The sequence below is a fragment of the Eumetopias jubatus genome, unplaced genomic scaffold (assembly GCF_037043125.1).
Source record: "Eumetopias jubatus isolate StellerSeaLion01/CBP00866 unplaced genomic scaffold, mEumJub1_p1.0 scaffold_1, whole genome shotgun sequence".
Taxonomy (NCBI): Eukaryota; Metazoa; Chordata; class Mammalia; order Carnivora; family Otariidae; genus Eumetopias; species Eumetopias jubatus.
Window position 1 is genome coordinate 205,137,530 of NW_028274807.1, and position 12,942 is coordinate 205,150,471.

At 49.9% G+C, this 12,942-nt stretch overlaps 1 protein-coding gene across 1 annotated transcript in view; it reads right to left on the bottom strand.

Annotated features, from left to right (window-relative positions):
• SLC27A1 (solute carrier family 27 member 1) overlaps positions 1–12,044 on the bottom strand; it is a 33,089-nt gene extending 21,045 nt beyond the window's left edge. Inside the window, exons 1-2 of the mRNA XM_028087195.2 lie at positions 11,996–12,044; positions 11,027–11,194 (exon numbers count right to left, since the gene is read on the bottom strand). Of these exons, the coding sequence (XP_027942996.1) occupies positions 11,027–11,193 (167 nt within the window). The 5' untranslated portion in view covers position 11,194; positions 11,996–12,044. The remainder of the gene's footprint in view (positions 1–11,026; positions 11,195–11,995) is intronic.
• Positions 12,045–12,942: the final 898 nt, after the last annotated feature.

Consider the following 12,942-nt stretch of genomic DNA (forward strand, 5'->3'; position numbering starts at 1 on the left):
CTAACACAAAGCTTATTTTTTTTAAAAGATTTTATTTATTTATTCATGAGAGACAGAGAGAGAGAGAGAGAGAGAGAGGCAGAGGGAGAAGCAGGCTTCCTGTGGAGCAGGGAGCCTGATGCAGGACTCGAGAGCCGAAGGCAGATGCTTAACCATCTGAGCCACCCAGGTGCCCAACACAAAGCTTATTTAATTAAGTGTTGAATATCTCACATAATTTATTGAATACTGTACTAAAGTGAAAAATGGAATGCTGTGTGGGTCATTTACGTCCATGATCGTAGGGCTGCCTGGGAACTGTGGCTATGCGGCTTCTGGCTAGCATCACTGAGAGTCTCATACCGCCTGTCAGTAGTCTGGAGAAAAATCCAAATTCAAAATCCAAAGTACAGTTCCTACTGAATGCATATCACTTCTGCATCACCGTGGAGTGGAAAAATTGTGAGTCAACCACTGAAGGCCAGGGATTGTCTATAGTGTATTCCATATTTGAAAGTTGCTAAGAAAGAAAATAGATCTTTTTTTAAAAAAAGATTTTATGTATTTATTTGACAGAGAGAGAGGGAACACAAGCAGGAGGAGAGGGAGAGGGAGAAGCAGGCTTCCCGCCGAGCAGGGAGCCCAATATGGGGCTCGATCCCAGGACGCTGGGATCATTACCCAAGCTGAAGGCAGACGATTAAAGACTGAGCCACCCAGGTGCACCGAAAGAAAATAGATCTTAAAATTTCCCATCCCAAGAAAAAAAGCATGTAACTATGTGTGGTAATGGATGTTAACTAGACTTATTGTGGTGATCCTTTCACGATATGTACAATATCAAATCATTACATTGCGCACCTGAAGCTAATATAATATTATGTGTCAATTATATTTCAATACCTTTTTTTAGATTTTATTTATTTATTTGAGAGGGAGAGAGAGAGCAAGCGAGAGCACAAGAACAGGGGGAGGGAGAAGCAGACTCCCCACTGAGCAGGGAGCCTGATGCGGGGCTTGATCCCAGGACCCTGAGATCATGACCTGAGCCGAAGGTGGATGCTTAACCGACTGAGCCACCCAGGTGCCCCTCTTTTTTTTTAACAATTGTATTTATTTATTTTAGAGAGAGAGCAGGGGGAGCAGCAGAGGGAGAGGGATAAGCAGACTACGCTGAGCACAGTGTCCCACAGGGGCTCGATCTCACGACCCTGAGACCATGACCTGAGCTGAAACCAAAGAGTTGGATGCTTAACCAACTGAGCCACCCAGGCGCCCCTCAATATATTTTTTTTAAGTGATCCCCTTGCACACCAGAGAAGATTGGAGGTCCATCCGCAGGAAGGTTTCCAGATGGGGCACCTCCCTGCAAATGGGTGTTAAATGCATGTTTACCTGCCAGATGCTGAGCCCCTAACACTTGTCCCTTCTGCATTCCTGGGATCCTACTGATAAGGCCTGCACCCTCCGGGCAGGAGACCAGAAGAGCTTCCTGTGAGGAATCTGACCAGGCCCAGAGGAAATACCCAAACACACTGCGACTAAAGTTTCCCCAAAGCACCACTTGGCCAGGCGACCCTGTCAAGAAACTCACAGTTGAAAAGACACCCCCTACTCACCACATATATACCCATACTGAAAGCTTCTAACTAGATTTACAACCAAGGATTTCAGACTCCTGGGGATTTCCTCTACTAGAGATGATGGAAACTAAAATAAACCAAGAAGAAAATTTTTGAGGAAAAAAAGATTGTGCAAAGAGAAAACAAAACTAATAATCTCAATAATATCCTTGGAGATGTAAGAAAACATATTGCATCCACGAAACTAGAATGAGATAGTACTAAAAAAAAGTTTTCAGGGAATGAAAAAAAATTCCTGGAAAATTAAAATGTGAGGGCACCAAAGAATATACAACACACAGAATAAACCCTAATGAAAAATATGAGTTTCACGGTGAGCCTAAGTGACTCAGTTGGTTAAGCGACTGACTCCTGATCAGAGCTCAGGTCTTGATCTCAGGGTCATGAGTTCAGGCCCCACATTGGGCTCCACATTGGGGGTGGAGCCTACTTGAAAAGAAAAAAAACGTGAATTTTAGTTAATAAAAATGTATCAATATTGGTTCATCAATTGTAACAAGTATCCTACACTAATACAAGATCTTAATAGTAGGGGAAACTGTGGGAGAGGGTAACAGGATATATGGGAACTCTGTACTCTCTGATCAATTTTTCTGTAAACCCAAACCTGATAATTAAAAAAAAAGAAGTCTTGGGCACCTGGATGGCTGTTTTTTGAGCATCCAACTCTTGATTTCAGTTCAGGTCATGATCTTGGGGCCATGGGATCAGGCAGTCTGCTAGAGATTCTCTCTCTCTGCCCTTCCCCCAACTTGCATGCACACACTCTCTCTCTCAAATAAATAAATAAATATTTTTTTTAAAAAATGAAGTCTTGGGCACCTGGGTGGCTCAGTCATTAGATGTCTGCGTTCGGCTCAGGTCATGATCTCAGGGTCCTGGGATCGAGCCCTGCATGGGGCTCCCTGCTCCGCAGGAAGCCTGCTTCTCCCTCTCCCACTCCCCCTGCTTGTGTTCCCTCTCTCACTGTCTCTCTTTCTCAAATAAATAAATAGATAGATAGATAGATGGATAGATAGATAGATAGATAGATAGATAGATAGATAGATAGATAAAAATGAAGCCTTGGAGTGCCTGGGTGGCTCCGACGGTTAAGCGGCTGCCTTCAGCTTGGGTCATGATCCCGGGGTCCTGGGATTGAGCCTACATTGGGCTCCCTGCTCCGTGGGGAGCCTGCTTCCCCCTTTCCCTCTGCCTCCTGTTCCCCCTGCTTCTGCACGCTCTCTCTGTCAAATAAACAAAATCTTTAAAAAATGAAGTCTATAAAAAATTAAAAATAGAATCTATTACTTTAAACAAATAATGATCACAATAAAAAATTTCAAATGTGAGGGCATAAGTCAAACATGAATAGAAAGGTTAGAAGGTATGTTTGAAGAACTACCACAGAAAGTAGGATAAAAAGATAGAGATGGAAAATAAAAGAGGAATAAAAAAGAAATTAGAGAACCAGCCCAGAAGGTCCAACATTACATTTATTGAATAAATAGTTACCAAGCCAAATGCTGTTCCAGGTACTGAATAACAGGAGTTCCAAGAAGAACAAAGGAAATAAAGGTTAAGTAAATCATCAATATCATTCAAGAAAAATTCATGAACCTGAAACCAACCAACAGATCATACAATGAATGGAAATAGCCCACCATCTTAAAAAGATCCCACAAGCTTTCAGAAAAAAAAAAATCAGGAATTGGAAGGGTTTCAGACTTCTCAACAATAATCATGTGAGAAGAAATGCCTTCATTTTTGAAGGAAAATAATTTCCAACCTAGAAGTCTATACCCAGACCATCAGTCAAGTGTGAGGGTGCAAATTAAAATGTTTTCATACATGAAGGGTCTCAAAAAATTAATTTCTCATCCATATTTCTCCAAAAACTAATAAGGATGTGCTGCAACAGATCAAAGGAGTAAACCAAAGAAGAAAACCACCAGGGACCCAGGAAACAGGGTATCCAACCCAAGACAGAAGTAATGCCAATCCTCAGGATGGTAGCTAGGATCAAGCCTGGGGTGATGGCTATGCACCAGGTGCAGAGGGCGTCTAGACTAGCCTGGGCAATTTGAAGGCTAGAGAGCGACTTCTCCAAAAAGGTAAAACTGAGGGGCGCCCAGGTGGCTCAGTTGGTTAAGCGACTGCCTTCGGCTCAGGTCATGATCCCGGAGTCCCGGGATCGAGTCCCGCATCGGGCTCCCTGCTCCGCGGGGGGTCTGCTTCTCCCTCTGACCCTCTTCCCTCTCATGCTCTCTGTCTCTCATTCTCTCTCTTTCAAATAAATAAAATCTTTAAAAAAAAAAAGAAATCAAAAAGGTGAAACTGAAAGCCCATCTTGTGCTATAAAAGTCATGAGAGTAGAGAGAGACAACTGTTGTTTGGGCTTGAAGTAGTGATAAATATCAACAAAACTAACAAATATAAAGGCAATCAATAACCCCAAAGAAAATACACAAAGGTTGTTAACGGAATAAGAAATGATGATAGTATCCTAGACGGCTCAACTGAGTGAGAATAGTATTACTGATATTAATACATTGTCAAAACAATGTAAATGCTGACTACTGACCTGACCACATTATGATAATTGATAATAGTCAACCCTCATTATTCACAGATTTCTTCATTGCAAATTTGCCTGCTCACTAAAATTTATTTGTAACCCCAAAATCAACATTCACGTTACTTTCACAACCATTCGAGGACACACACAGAGGGGCAAAAAAATTGCATTGCCAATGTGCATATTCCCAGGTCAGGTCAAACAAGGCAACACTCTGCCTTCTTGTTTCAGCTCATATTGTAAACAAGCATCCTTTTGGCAGTCTATTTAGTGCCACATTTTTTGCATTTTTCTCCTTTTTGCTGGTGATTTTGTTGTTTAACATAGCTCCCAGGCATAATGCGAAAGTGCGGTCTAGTGTTTCTAAATGCAAGAAGGTTGGGATGTGCCTTACTTAGAAAGTTTTGTTCAGGCATGAGTTATAATGCTGTTGGCCATAAGTTCACTGATAGGAAAATAATTTCCAACCTAGAAGTCTATACCCAGAGCATCAGTCAAGTGTGAGTGTGGAAATTAAAATATTTATTTTAATGATAATGAGTCAAGAATATATATTTCTTAAACAAGAATATGGGGTGCCTGGCTAAAATGTAACTCTGAATCTTGGGATCATGTGTTCAAGCCCCACATTGGGCACAGAGCTTGCTTAAAAAAAAAAAAAAAAAAAGAGGGGCACCTGGGTGGCTCAGTTGGTTAAGTGTCTGCCTTAGGCTCAGGTCATGATCCCAGGGTCCTGGGATCAGGCACTGCATTGGGCTCCCTGCTCAGCGGAGAGCCTGCTTCTCCCTCTCCCTCTGCCTGCTGCTCCCCCTGCTTGTATTCTCTCCCTCTCTGTTAAATAAATAAATAAAATCTTAAAAAAAAATAATATATATAAAATGAGGTGTCTTGGGGCGCCTGGGTGGCTCAGTCAATAAGTATTGCCTTCGGCTCGGGTCATGATCCCAGGGTCCTGGGATCGAGCCCCGCATTGGGCTCCCTGCTCCACGGGAAGTCTGCTTCTCCCTCTCCCTCTCCCACTCCCCCTGCTTGTGTTCCCTCTCTCTCTGTGTCTCTCTCTGTCAAATAAATAAAATCTTTAAATAAAAAAAAAGAGGTGTCTTTAAATAGAACAAACATAGAACAAGATTATTTATTGCTTGGTTGATAAAAATGTTGTGACCAAAGGTTTGCAGAAACCTAACCCTGTATTTGCTCTAGGAACGATGGTTCAGTATTTGTTAATCCAATGTTTGCAGTGACTTTATAGAACAAAATTACTGCAAATAATGAGAATCAACTGTAATAATATTGGGACAATGAAGGTATGGGAAAACATGTGTCTGCTGGAGAGGGGGTGTACATGCATAGAGGAGAACAGGAAGAAAGTGAGGACAAGGGGGAGAAAGGGATGTCACATCCTCCTATTCCATGGAGGTAGATGACAGATCAAATCTCCAACTGAAAAAATGCAGGTATTGTCACATAAGCCATTTAGAGATATGGAGTTAAAGCCCAAAAAATTCAGACAAGAGGTAAGAGTCATTCCAGGTAGGGAAGGAAAAATGTGGCTATGGGTGAAAGGTAGGGGACACAGCTGCCACTTGAGGTAGAAGGCTTAGTGTCTTTCATCTTGAAGCTTGCCTGACTTTAATAAAAGTAAAAATTACAAGTAAAAATGGAAAGAAGGCACCAGGTGAGAAATATGATGGAGAATGTGCGGCCATCTGTAGGCACAGGGAACAGGAAGGTCTGTGCATATTCCTGTAACTGTATCTTGGGAAAGAGACAGAAGACGCCTCAGAGGAAGGAAACTGCAGGGCTGGGGGCAGCAGAGAGGACAACATTCACTGTAAACCTCTCTCCAACATTTGAATTTTGTACCAAATGTTATATATTGACTATTACACACAAAAAATGAAAAAAATATTGAAAGAGAGTGTCGGGACGCCTGGGTGGCTCAGTCGATTAAGCATCTGCCTTCAGCTCAGGTCATGATCCCAGAATCCTGGGATCGAGCCCCACATTGGGCTCCCAGCTCAGTGGGGAGTCTGCTTCTCCCTCTCCCTCTGCCCCTCCCCCTGCTCATGCTCTCCCTCTCTCTCTGACAAATACATAAAACCTTTTCAAAATAAAATAAAATATAACTGTCTATATATCCACCCATCCACCTCCCTGATCAGATCCTGATATCTCACCCATTCAACAGTAAACAGAATAGCTAAGATGAGCGGCCTTGGCACTTATTGAGCACCTACTATGTGCCAGGCACTGAGCTAACCTTATGGCCACCCTCCAAAGTAGGGTCCTATGATTTCCACGTGACAGGTGACAGGATGAGGTGGGTGCTCAGAGAGATGAATTCACATGTCCAAAGTCACACAGCAAGTCAGGGCAGAACAGCCCAGAATCGGGCCCCCAGCAGGGTCCCTCTGCTCTTCCTCAGGCTTGCCACAAAGCATTGATAAAGCATTCACCATGTACCATGTGGCAGGCCAAGTGCCCATGTTGCACACAGGACGTGTTCAATGCATGCTTCTTGAAGACGAGGTACTACATAAGGACTATTTTTACAGATGGAGGAACTGAGACCAGGGGGTAATGCTCCACAGGCAGCAAGGGGCAGAGCTGAGGTCCACAGCTAGCCACGCTGGCTCTGGCTACCCAGCCCCCAACCACCCAACCTACACAGCTGCCAACGGCCCTCCACCAGCTGACGGCAGTCAGCAACAATGCATCTGAGTGCCTACTGGGTACCCAGCTCTCCTCTAAGAGCTTCCCGTGAGTAAACCTGACAGAGCACCCCAAGAACCCCAGGAGCTGGTGCTACTTTTATAGCCACGGGAAAAGGACCACCAGCAAGGCTGGGAGCCACAGGAAGTAGCCCCCGCAAGGAGGTCCCCCATCCATACATGACACTCCAGGAAACAGACACTGAGGCTGGAGCTAGTCATGATCGGGTTACACAAGCTTTCATGATGGGGCCCAGCCCTCACCGCCTGTCCCGTCCTGCCCTCGCCCCCATTTTCTCTGGAGTACATCCACGTGGGCAGGCAGTGGACTCCAGTGCTCAGCTCCGGCCACATGCCTGGGCTGCCCCGCCTGGCGGCAGCCCAAGCCACCCCCACCCGGAGACAAAGAAGCCACTGTCCGCCTCTGGGCCCTTCCTGAGACCTCTTCTCACCCTCTGTTCCTTCTGCCCCCTCATGTTTTCACCCCGAGCCCCAGAGCACCAGGGCAGAAAGAAACCCAACACGGATAAATGGGATCGGATTTCATGCCAGAAATATGGGATACAGGATGTAGTGGGGCCGGGTGCTTAAATATTTTCTGATTCCCGGGTCTAAATGTAGCCCCACCACCACCCCCAGCACCGCACAGTAGCTAAGAACATGGACTCCAGTGCCCTAAGCCCTCCTTGGCTGTGCATTCCTAGGTAAATGACCTCATCTCTCTGTGCCTTGCTTCACCAGCCTGTAAAGTGAGGTTAGTAGGCATTCCTTCTTTACAGGACTGTGAGACCATTACAAAGCCTGGCCCCGAGAGAGGCTATACACGCTGTGTCAGTTAGCTATCACTCTGTAACAAATTCCCTCCAAAATTACCAGCTGGAAACATTTATTATCTCACAGTTTCTGAGGGTCAGGAAGCCAGGAGTAGCTTAGCTGGGTGGTTCTGGCTCAGGGTGTCTTGTGAGGCTGCAGTCAATGTGTTTGGCTGGGGCTGGGGTCATCTCAAGGTTTCACTGGGACAGAATCCACTTCCAAGTTCACTCACGTGGGCTGCCTCCCATCACAGCAGCCAGCTTTTCCCGGAGGGAGTGATCCGAGATAGTACCCAAGATGGAAACCACAGTCTTTTTTATTACTAATCTTGGAAATAATATCCTATTACTTTTGCTGTATTCTATTCATTGGAAGTAAGTTGCTAGATCCAGCCCACACTCAGAGCAGGGGGGATCATATGAGAATGTGAAGACCAGGCGGTTGGGCCATCTTCGAGGCTGCCTCCTATAGAAAAGTGTGTGAAGCCCTGTGTCAGGGAGCTGGAGTCGTCCCAGCTCCTGCCCCATCCCCGGGAGAGACAGCCAGGCACAGATACTCTGGCTCAGTGAGGCAGAGCTGGGGCCTGGACAAGCCCAAGGAAGCCAGGGAACGGTTCCTGCCATGTGCCACCCTATGTGGAGGCCAGGTCCACAGTGGCATGAAGACCCCACACGGCTTCTATTGTGCCCCTGCAGGGCCCACAGCCTGGTTGGGGGAAAGCGACTCAAGAATTAAAAGGCGAGAAAGCAGACACATAAGAGAATTACAAATGACGGGGCGCCTGAGTGGCTCAGTCGGTGAAGGGTCTGCCTTCGGCTCAGGTTATAATCTAGGAGTCCTGGGATCGAGTCCCGCATCGGGCTCCCTGCTCAGCGAGGAGTCTGCTTCTCCCTCTGCCTCTCCCCCTGCTCGTGCTCTCTCTCTCTCTCCCTCTCAAATAAATAAATAAAATCTTTTTAAAAAAATCATTTTAAGGGGCGCCTGGGTGGCTCAGTTGGTTAAGCGACTGCCTTTGGCTCAGGTCACGATCCCAGCGTCCCAGGATCGAGTCCCACATCGGGCTCCCTGCTCAGCAGGGAGTCTGCTTCTCCCTCTGACCCTCTTCCCTCTCGTGCTCTCTGTCTCTCATTCTCTCTTTCTCAAATAAATAAAATCTTTAAAAAATCATTTAAAAAAAGATAATTACAAATGACAAATGCTGCTAGTGGCAACCAGTCAAGCTTTGGAGCCACACCGCCTAGGTTCAAATCCTGTCCCCACTACTTGCCCCCTGTGTGACCCTGGGCAAGTGACCAAACTACGTTGTGCCTCAGTTTGCTCATCTGTTAGATGGGGACACGAGAGCAGCCACATCACAGGGTTGCTGGGAGGGCTTAAAGAAGTCATGTTTAGCATGCCTGGCACGGAAGGAGCACTCTGTAAATGTTGGCCATTCTGCCAAAGAGCAAAACAAGGTGGGAGGGCATACAGGGACGCAGTGTCAGGAGAGGGCTCTCTGGGGTGACACTCAAGCCATGGCATGATGAAAAGGAAGAGCAAGAGTGATCCAGGCAAAAGGAAGAGAAAGAGTGATCCAGGCAGAGGGAGCAGCAAGTACAAAGGTCCCAGGGTTGAGCATGTTGAGGAACAGCAAGAAGGCCAGTGTAGCTGGAAAAGTGACAAAAGAAAGAAGGTGGGGAGAGGCCTGGGCGGCTCTGTCAGCTAAGTGTCTGCCTTTGGCTCAGGTCATGATCCCAGGGTCCTGGGATCAAGCCCCACATCGGGCTCCCTGCTCAGTGGGGAGCCTCCTTCTCCCTCTCCCTCTGCCGCTCCCCCTGCTTGTGCTCTCTCACACTCTCTGTCAAATAAATAAAACCTTTAAAAAAATTTTTTAAAGAAAAGAAAGGGGAAGAGGTTGGGGACATGGTCAGAAACCTTGCATGGTCTAGATTCTAAGGGCAACAAGGAACCATGGGAGAGTGTTGAGTAGGAAAATTCAGCAGAGTCCCCTGAAGGAGGCAACATCATAAGGCATCACCAGGCAAAAGGGTTCAGCATGTTCCAGGCAGAGGGAACATCCTGAGTCTGACAAGGCAAGGTGATGTGAGGGTCAGTTGAACCTATGGAGGTGGGGAGTGGCTAGTGAGCAGATCCCGGCATCGGTCACAGACTAGTGTCCAGCTGGAGGTTGAATCTTTCTCCTGCAGAGGATGGGGGTTGTGGAGGGTGTGTGAACAGACAGCATGGTCAAATCTGCATGTCAGAAAGACTGGAGGTAGGGGCCAGGGCATGGAGAGAAAAGGATGAATTCTAGAAGGTTCAGAACCAATTGGCAGTGGACCTTTCCCCAGCTCCACACCATCCCTGCTGCGCACAGAGCCTGTTAGTTCCCCCACCTCCCCCCCTGAGAGGATCAGCTTGGCCAATCCACAGCAGGTGCTCAGGCATTCCCATGTGGGGGCTGTTACTAAGATTTGCTCTGATGGGAATCCCAGCAACACCTATTTCACCCCAGGAGGACCCCCAACAGCTTCTTCAAGCAAGCCCCTCGGAGACACCCCAGAGACCTTCTTCCGAGGATATCTGTATACGACACCAAAATCCCCTCGTGAGAAATCACGGTCTCTAGAGATCTCCAAACAAGTCTTGGAATACACAAAAACCTCTCCACAAACCCTGAACCCCTCAAATCCTGCACAGATCCCAAACTCTCAAAGAGCGCCCCGGGCCACAGAGAAACCGGTAAATGGCCCCCAGGAGATACACACCCTTGAGGAACCCTAAAAGTCTCTTACAGATGCCTCAAGAAGCCCTTTCATCCCTCACCCCCTCCCCGAGAAAGCCCTAAAAAAAACCCCAAAGTGTCTTTGCAGCCCCCAAAGACCCCTGGGTCGCCACTGTGGGCCCTTAGGGACCTACCAGAATCCCTGAAGAGCCTCTAGAGGCCTCTCACCGTCACCAAGTCCCCACAAAGACCCCAAATACCCACGGCCTCCCAATCAGCCCCAGCTCTCTGGAACCCCTACCAGCTGCCCAAAGATCCCCGTTACCTTCCAGCCCCCTGAGGTCTCCCAAACAGCCTCTAGAATCTTGAAACTTACTCATCTCCCTCCAGAGACCCTCAAGCTATCCCCTGCAGTTCCCCTCAAGAGACGCCCCCCACCCGTCACTCTTTCAGGCCCCGGCCCCGCCCCTAGCCCCGCCCTCATCTAAGCATCTCCTCCAGTCTCCAAAGCCCCTCTCCCCAAGCCCTCAGGGCCCCCGACTCCGCCCCTACAACACCCTCCCTCTGATCACCCGCAAGATGCGCAACCGGCCCGGGCCCAGGCCCCAACTGCACTCACAAGAGGTCCCGCCTTGCAGTCTTGCAGACGATGCGCAGGAAACGCCAGCCGCCGCCGCCCACGTACACGCCGAGCGCCGCCGCTGCGCTCCAGGTCCACGGCAGCCCCAGCAGCCACAGCAGCACGAGCGAGACCACCGAGGCCGAGCCTGCCCCGGGAGCCTGCATCCTGGGGAGGCGGAGAGCGCTGAGGCCGCGGACCGCTGGGGCCCCGCCCCACGGCCAGCCGGGCTCCGCCCCCAGGCCCCGGCTCCGCCTCCTCGGAGAGCCCAGGCCACCCCCTTCGAGCCAGGCCCCGCCCTCGGGCCTGGAATTGGCCCGGTCCCGGACAGACTCCGCCCCCGGATCAGGGCTCCGCCCCGTCCCACGCGGGACACAGGCCTCCCCTTGTGTTCCTAGCCCGGCTCAGGCTTCTTTGCCAATTAGTACAGGCCACGCCCTCAGACGCAGCTCTAGGGCACCGCCAGTCACTGTCAAGCCCTACCCCATGTCTTGACCTAGCGGCTGGACTCTGAACCCAAGCTCCACTCTCACGACTTGGCCCCAAGCATGTGCTCCACCTCGTCCCTACCACAGACAGAGGCCTTTCCCAGTCACTTGACCAGCTTTCCCCCATTGCCTTGACCTAGCGCTGTCCTCGGGTTACAGGATCCACCCCAGTACCCACAGGTCCTGGGCTTTCCTCCCAGTCCCGCTTCTAGTCCTACTCCGCCACTCACTGGGCCCCGCCCCCAGTTTGCCCTCTGGTCCCGCCCCCAAACGCACGCCCCGCCCACTCCCAGCTAGGCCCCTCCCCCTAGTCCCGGGCCTGGCCCGCCCCCAATCAAAGGCCCAGGTTCCACCCCTGGCCACTAGCCCCACCCTCAGGCTTTGGCCCAGTCGTCACCCTCCGGGCCTCCCTCTGGCCCATCTAGAGCCTAGGCCCCTCCCCATCAGCCAGACCAGGCCCGCCCCAAGGCCCCCTTCCGACCTGTCTCGCTCCGAGCTCCTCAGCCTCTTAGCCAAGGCCCTCCCCTTTCCGGAGGCCACGACCATAGAGAGGGGCCCCAGGCCAGAGAGACAACGGCCAACGAGACCCGGGGGCTAGAACGGCCCAAAGAGGGCGTCCGCTGTCTTGGAGACACCCAAACGGCTCCCCCCACCCGCCCCCGCGCGGCGTTTAGAAAACACGTGTGCCCGCAGCCTAGGGGCGTGGCTCCGGGCTGAGCTCTAGATGGCAAACGGATTCCTACCCCCGGGGTCCGGACAGTTCTGGTTCACATCCAGGGCCTGTCTGTACTGGATTCTTGCCCCGTTTGTCCTAAATCTAGGCACGGACGCCTGTTGGATCTTAAAGACACATTCCAGGGATCCGGAGAGCCCTAAACTCAGCCTAGGAGCCCCAAGAGGCTCTAAATCCAAACCCCACCTGAGTCTTAATAATACATTTCAAGGACCCAACTTATCCCAAATCCATATCGCAAAATCTTGTCAAATTCTCAGTTGTAATACCCCAGGAGCCCAGGGAGGGCAAAATCCACACACCAGGTTCCCACCCGCCCACACCCAAAGTCCTAAATGCCCACCCAGAGACCCAAAAGCCCACCTCCTGATCAGGCACGGGCCAGCGCTGGCCTGGCTGCCCACCACCCTGGTCCCTGGCTGACCTGGAGTGGCTCACCAGACCCTCAGTCTTGGCTGCTTCCTCGTGGGTTCCCAGAAGCTCAGGCAGGGACGATGAGGCCAAGACAGAGGACTCCAAACCTAGCTTGAGAAGGTGGGCCCTCCAGAACCTCTATTTCTGCAGACTCCTGGGCCCTGCTCTGCCTGTGCTGTGCGCGTGCTGGCCACTGCCTTGGATCCCACCGTCCAAGCTCCCCCTCCTTTGCCAACCCCTGCCCACTCCACCCCAGCTTGTTTTCTGCCTTGCTTTGGCCG